General features: G+C 39.4%; 1 protein-coding gene across 1 annotated transcript in view; it reads left to right on the top strand.

The window, feature by feature from the left end:
* Dock3 (dedicator of cytokinesis 3) overlaps positions 1–6,860 on the top strand; it is an 825,219-nt gene that overhangs the window by 579,099 nt on the left and 239,260 nt on the right. The window contains exon 14 of the mRNA XM_023706273.1: positions 2,287–2,412. Coding sequence (XP_023562041.1) covers positions 2,287–2,412 — 126 coding nt within the window. The remainder of the gene's footprint in view (positions 1–2,286; positions 2,413–6,860) is intronic.

The following is a 6,860-nucleotide window of genomic DNA, read 5'->3' on the forward strand; positions in this document are numbered from 1 at the left end:
GGAGGAGGAAAAATGTGTGTATAATAGATATACACAAAATAGCTATACTACTATTCTCTCTTAGTTCATTGAAAAGGAAGGTTTGTGGTAGTATTGTTTGGACAGTTAAATGACTACGTCTAGTTATCTTAGTAACTAATTTAAAGATAATGGTACACAATGTATTAACCATTTTTACCCTCTTATTATCTCATATTGAAGTTATTTTTTCTCTTTAAAGTAAAAAATAATAAATCAGCTGATTAGGATCTCTTTGGGTAACTCCAAAGCTAATTGCAACCTTCTGAGAATCTTTGGTCTACAACTTCACAAGTTTTGCTTTGCATCTCAAGGCTACTTTGGATGCTCAGAAAATTCAGAGACTAGAAGCAGTCAATAGGACTTGATTAAATTCTTGGCAACAGAATGATAAAGGTGTTTTTTTTTTCCTTTGCCCTCCAACCACTATCTCTCAGATTCATATGATTCCCCATCCTCAGCTTTTTGTTCATGCTGAGCTGTCTCCTATCCCAGAAGATTCCTTTTTACCTGGTGGATACATTTTGAGTTATATGAAGACAACAAAGATGAATGAATTGGTGTTGTGAAAAAGTGAAAGATGCATCCCAGGTTACATCCTTCTGCCAAGATCATTGTGGTCTTTGTTCTCACCCCCAGCCTTTCAGGTTCATAAACTAACTGTAGTTTAGTTCACCCCATTGTTAGCCTAAAAAATTACGTTAGAATGGTCAAAATCCCAAACCTGGATTGTCAATCAAAACTAGAATAGGATGTTTGCTGTGCAAAACACTATGATCCCAGTTTTAATTATGCCTAGGATATAATTGTGTAATTCCAGCATTTATTGGAAGACATGAACTTTGAGAATCATTTCTTTTTGTACTGCAGCAGAATCATATCTCCTCTCTTTGCTTAAGTGTGAGGACACACACATTCCTAGTTTCTTAACTATTTGTATCTGCCACATAAAATGTCTGTGGTGACTGCTATGTGCCTTTTTTTCTCTACTTTTCTATCCCTTCCCTTTCCATCCACAGAGGATTCATTATAGAAACACCTTCCCTCGTTTCTGCAGGTGTTCATCTTCTGTTCAACTCCCAAGTTAAGTCATTGAGTGTACTTACCTCTGATCCATAGAACAGCACCTAAATTCCTCATCTTGTTAATGGTTCAATCATAGTCTCAGACATGATATTTTCTAATTCCATATAAATTTTATTTCTCATAGCCAGTGGCTGCAGTGGGGACCCTTAAAAGGGTGAAATAGAAGGAAATGTTTCAGAATTTCTAACTTTGAAAAGCTTCAAAGGTACAAATAATGAGCCAGATTTCACCTAACCTGAGGGGAAATTACTCTCCCAAGTTCTGAACAAATTTTATCTGGAGGGTTTGAAATTCTCATAAGGTCTGAGATGAGGGTTAATTAGCTCCATAAAAGCACCATGACTTTTCTTTGAGGTGCAGTATTTCACTGAAGGGAAGATGTAATGTCTGTTTTTTGCTTTCTTTACAAGCCAGGACAAGGCTGAAAAAATTTCCTCAAGAGAAATACCACAGGTGGGGCTGAAGCTCAGTGGTAGAACATTTGCCTAGCATGCTTGAGGCTCTGGATTCATTCCACCACATCACTTTAGCATACTCCTAGCACAAGACACAGTACATCTTAACTCATTTCCAGCATGTGGGACACTCTAACACAGGTTTTCTTATTGATCACACTTGATTCCTGAATTTAGGTAGTTCAGCCCTCTCATTGTGTATTCACTGGCATCAAAGCAGACCATGGCTGAATATTGGGGAACACAGAAAAATGCAACTCTCTTTGTCTGTCTGTCTGTCTGTCTGTCTGTCTGTCTGTCTGTCTATCTGCCTGTCTCTCTCTCTCTCTCTCTCTCTCTGTCTCTCTGTCTCTCTGATGTTAGTCTATGTTTAATAGACTAATTATATAAACTTTTGAGGTCACCTTAACTTAAGTTCATTATCTATCTAGAATGTTTCTTCAAAATGCTTTCTTTACAATACTTTGGAATATTACCTCAGATACTTTCTGTACCAAAATTTTTTTCAAGAGAAGTACCACAGCTGAGGCTGAAGGTCAGTGGTAGAACACTTGCCTAGTATGCTTGAGACTCTGGATTCATTCCACAGTATCACAAAAAAAGAAGGAATGAGAGGAAGGATGTGGGGAGAATACTAAACTCTTCTCTTTTTTCTAGTACTTAACAACAGTATGGAAAATATTTCTAGCATTTCATAACAGAGTATGAAAATATTTTTGTTTTTCAGGTCTTATTATTTCTCTGCAGCTTCTTCGTGGAGACATGGACCAAATTCGGAGAGAAAATCCCATGATATTTAGTAGGGGAGTAGCAATTACAAGAAAGTTGGGATTTCCTGATGTTATCATGCCAGGTAGGCAGAACTACTTGGGGAAGGGGAGTGAGACTGGTTAGGAAGGTGATGTCCAGAGCTATCATTAAATGCCTCTGAATCCCAAGCCACATTGCTGATTATAAAATACTGACTGGGGTGCTTTCACTTCTATAAGCATTTGGTTTTTTCCAGAAACCTCTACATCACATTGACAGTCCACCAGATGAGCTTTGTGAAGGCTGTATGTAGGAACCAACATGTAATTGCTCATAGAGATGCCTTTTTGTACATTTTCCATCATATTTCCTAGAAGAGAATTGCTTCATGAGAACTTGCTGCTTAAGGGCAGAAATATACTCATATATGTGCCTGCATATTTGAGGCACATATTTGAGTAAATCTCATTTGTGTAGGAATTATAGATAGATTTTAATATATCAGAAAATAAATCAGGGAAATAATATAAACAGTATACTGTGCTAATACAACCTGGCAAGTTTCTCAGTAACTGTATCCCCACCACTGTCTTTACCTGTGCCCAGAGATCTGGGTCAGCAAGTTGGAACACACTGATGTTCAAGTGTGGTTTCAGTAAGAGATTGCCACGTTTGTGCTTTTCATGTAGGTGGGCAAAGGTAATGCTGACTAAATGAGCCCAAATGGAACATCAGAGCTAAAGAAGCAGTTGGGAGTGAAGGAGGGATAGAAGCATGGTTCAGATAAATAGCACATAGTCTGGTAATCAAGATGTGAACAAGGAGAAGATCATAACAAGCAAATATCTATTTGTCACAACAGATTCTACAAGAAATGACCTTATCCTCTTAGTTGAGTTTTAAGGTTTTGTTTAAAATAGCCAGGCCAGGCAAGAATGACCTGATGATGACCACATTAGATATTGCTTATTTGACATTCTGCATGGTGCTTCACTAAATCCTCTTACTAAAGACATTTGTCACATACCTAAAGAAGAATGTGGCCTAAGGATAGAGAAAACCTGGATAATGGATTCCAGCTGCCTATTGGCTAACCTGCTGTTTCCAATTGCCCATCACCTTCAGTTTCTCTACATGGACACTATAAGTGTAGAACAATCTGTTTTATGCAGCCTTCATTTCCTGTTCATGAACACAGAATGGTCTTTTGAGTGGAAAACTTAGGCCACTAGATAAATGTTGTCACTTAGTGTTAAGGAAACTTTATGCTTATAAAATGCTCCAATCTGGCTGTACGGAGGTGAATCCATAGGATTTTTCTCAGATACTATTTTGACACCATTATTCAGCTCTTTTTGAACCTGGTAATTCAGCTCCAACTTAGTTCCTGGCTTCTCTGCAAAAGGAGTAAATGGTTAACAAAACTGAACTTCTGTTGTTTTGTTAGATATCTTTGCTCATGCAATGGAGTAATATATTTTAAGACATATAGTTTAAGCCTTTTAAGAAGTTGTTTGTCTAATATTAGGACATTACCTTCTAAATAGCCTTCACATACTCAGGATTAAAACAATAGGAACAGGGGCTGGGGAGATAACTCAGTGATCTTAGCACCTGCCTGGCAAGCACAAGAACCTGGGTTTGATCCCTGATGCTGCTTCCTGGCACATCCTAGAACCCCAGATGTGCCAGGCTGGACACCAACACCAGGTGTGTGGTGTTATATGCCTGTAATCCCAGCACTGGAAAGGCTGATACAGGAGGATCACTATAAGTCTGAGCTGCATAGCAAGACCCTGTACCAAATAAATAAATAAATAAATAACCTTGTTTAAAAAACATGGAAACAGAAAATAGAAACAACTTCAGCCCAAGTATTTTAAAGCAAAATTTGAGTTCCAGTTACATTGAAAATAACCTAATCTTTGTAAACAGATCTTTTTTTTTAATATTCTTCTGTTTGTATCACTGACACATAGGTTTATAAAGGAATTTTGTGTATGCTGCACGTAACTGTGAATATGTGCAATACCAGGTCCTGATGAAGTAAGGTGTGATTGAAAGGGTTTTCTTTCCCTTAGACAGCAAAGTATCACCATATGATTTATTCTGCAAGGTAGAAATGCCAAAAGGATCCTGTACAGTCCAGTGTAGGGGTAAGAATGGGGAGCACGAGTGTGCTATTTTCCTGGATTGTCTTTTTAAAATGTTTAATGCTATTGGCGAAAGTCATCAGTCTTTTATTCATACATTCCCCCCTTCTCTATTCTTTTTCTTACTAAATAAAGAGCTTTTTGCATAGTTGCCCAATCTCAGGGTTTAGGCTTTTGACAATTGTCAGCCCTTTTAATATACCTCACTATCCCAGCAGGGTTGGTTTCATCCTTGGGCAAGGCAATAGGGCTGATCCAGCAGATCCTGCTGGAGAAACAGGCAAGTGTTGCAGGCAAGTGATTATAGTGTTGCACACTATAATCAGGGAAACACTGTCTTGGGAAGTAATGAATGTGGCAAAACAGGCTTAGTGAGTCTTACAAGCTTTGGCCTCTCCTGCTCTGCAACCGAGCCACACCTCATCTATAAGAAAATTGTACCTGGGCTACAGTAGACTCCATCCTTACAGTGCTGATGCAGCCAGGCCACAAGAAACATTTGTATCTTCTTGACACATGAACATGAGAAAAGAACAAGAGAAGAATGTTAATAAATGTTAGCATTTTGATACTTATGTGTGATAAATTATAAAAAATGAGAAATTAGAATTACTCATAATGAAGGGCCTTATTTTAAGACTACCCCAAATTTTGCAGAAACTAGTGTGTACTCATTCATTTGGAGAGTGGAGAGGTTTGGTTTGGTTTGGTCAGGGTGGTGCATGTAGGCCCTTGTCAGAGTGTCCTGGCAGAGCTAGAAGGAAGAGTTGAGAATCCTCTGCCACATCAGTGTCTAACATGCCATTTCTCAAAAAGTCTTTCTGAATCCTGTTATTGCTTTCCATGGGATTATACACACAAAACATGTAGATGCTATGAGAAGATAATCCCTCTTTTGTGCCACAGATATAGCCCTGACTACAAAGCCACCCAGTTCCATTCATGGCCTGTGGTGATGAACAAGAAGCAGCAGGAAATATCACCCCTATGGCCTCAGATGAAATGCATGCCAGCCCCCCAGAATGCCATCTTAGATTATACAGGAAAAAGTACACATAACAGTTTAGTCCATTTTTAAAAAATGAACACACACGTGACCTAGTCTTTCTTAGTTGAAGGCAATATTTATGTGGGTACTTTCTCTTTCTCTCCAGACTCATTTTAATTCAGTGCCAAAGCTAGCACCATTATAGCACACTTTTAGTCTTTTCCTAGATCTTTTAAAAGATGGTGAGCAGGAAAACCTACAGCAGGATATATATTTCAGGGAAATAAATAGATGTTAATTAATTTGTTCCCTGCAACTTATGGGTCTGAACTAGCCATAATAGAAATTGAAAGAACACTTTCAGTCAAAAGATGAATCTGAATGCCTGCTTAGGAAGACATAGGGGCCAGGAGTTTGATCCCCTGGCCTGCTGTGCCAGCCCTGCCCCCGGGGTGCACTGAGACAGCGATTGAGACTGGGCGTGGTAGTGTGTGCCTGTAATCCTACAATTTGGGAGGCTGTAAACAGGAGGATCACTATGCATCTGGTTTATGCAGTGAGACCCTGTTCACCTTGTACACCCTGTCCTAAATACAGAAAAGAAAAAAAAAAGATGAATCTGAAAGGATTAACTTGTATAAGAAGAGGCTGTACCTTTCTTCAGGCCATATCCAAATCAGCAGAGATTTGCCAACAAATCTTTTTTTTTTTTATGTATTTAGTACAGGGTATACAGGTTCTACAGGGTCTCACTACACAGATCGAACTTACAGTAATTCTTCTGTTTTCAGCCTCCCAAGTGCTGGAATTACAGGTGTGCACCACCACGCCCAGTCTCAATCTCTGTCTCAGTGTGCCCTGGGGCAAGGACAGCATGGCACACTAGGGATCAAACCCCATGTAGTGTGCTCTGCCTAAGCAGGAGCTTTCGTCTGCTGAGCTATCTGGCCGGCCATTTGCCAACATTTTCAGTATCTCTATTTTTTGTATTTCCTGAAAACTCTGTGCCATTTTCTAAGTAGAATTTCAGAGCTCTGTCTTGGCTCTGTGGAAAGTACAGTATTTTATTAACCTCTTTGCTAAGTCCTGACTTTCCAAAGTTGCTAAATATGGGTGATGTGGACCAATTTTTGTATTAGTTAAATGGCCTTCTGGGGACTGGGGAGATAGATCACTGGTCTAAGCACTTGCCTGGTAAGCACAAGCACCCAACTTCAATCCTTGGTACCCCATGCCCCAATGGCCCCCAAACTCCAGGCACTCCATGCCAGCCACTGAAACCAGGTGTGGTAGTGCACACCTGGAAACCCATCATTGTAGAAGCTGAGACAGGAAGATCATTACGAGTCCAAGCTATGTACCAAGATCCTATACCAGATAGATAGATAGATAGATAGATAGATAGATAGA

The sequence above is a fragment of the Octodon degus genome, unplaced genomic scaffold (assembly GCF_000260255.1).
Source record: "Octodon degus isolate 3935 unplaced genomic scaffold, OctDeg1.0 scaffold00008, whole genome shotgun sequence".
Lineage (NCBI taxonomy): Eukaryota > Metazoa > Chordata > Mammalia > Rodentia > Octodontidae > Octodon > Octodon degus.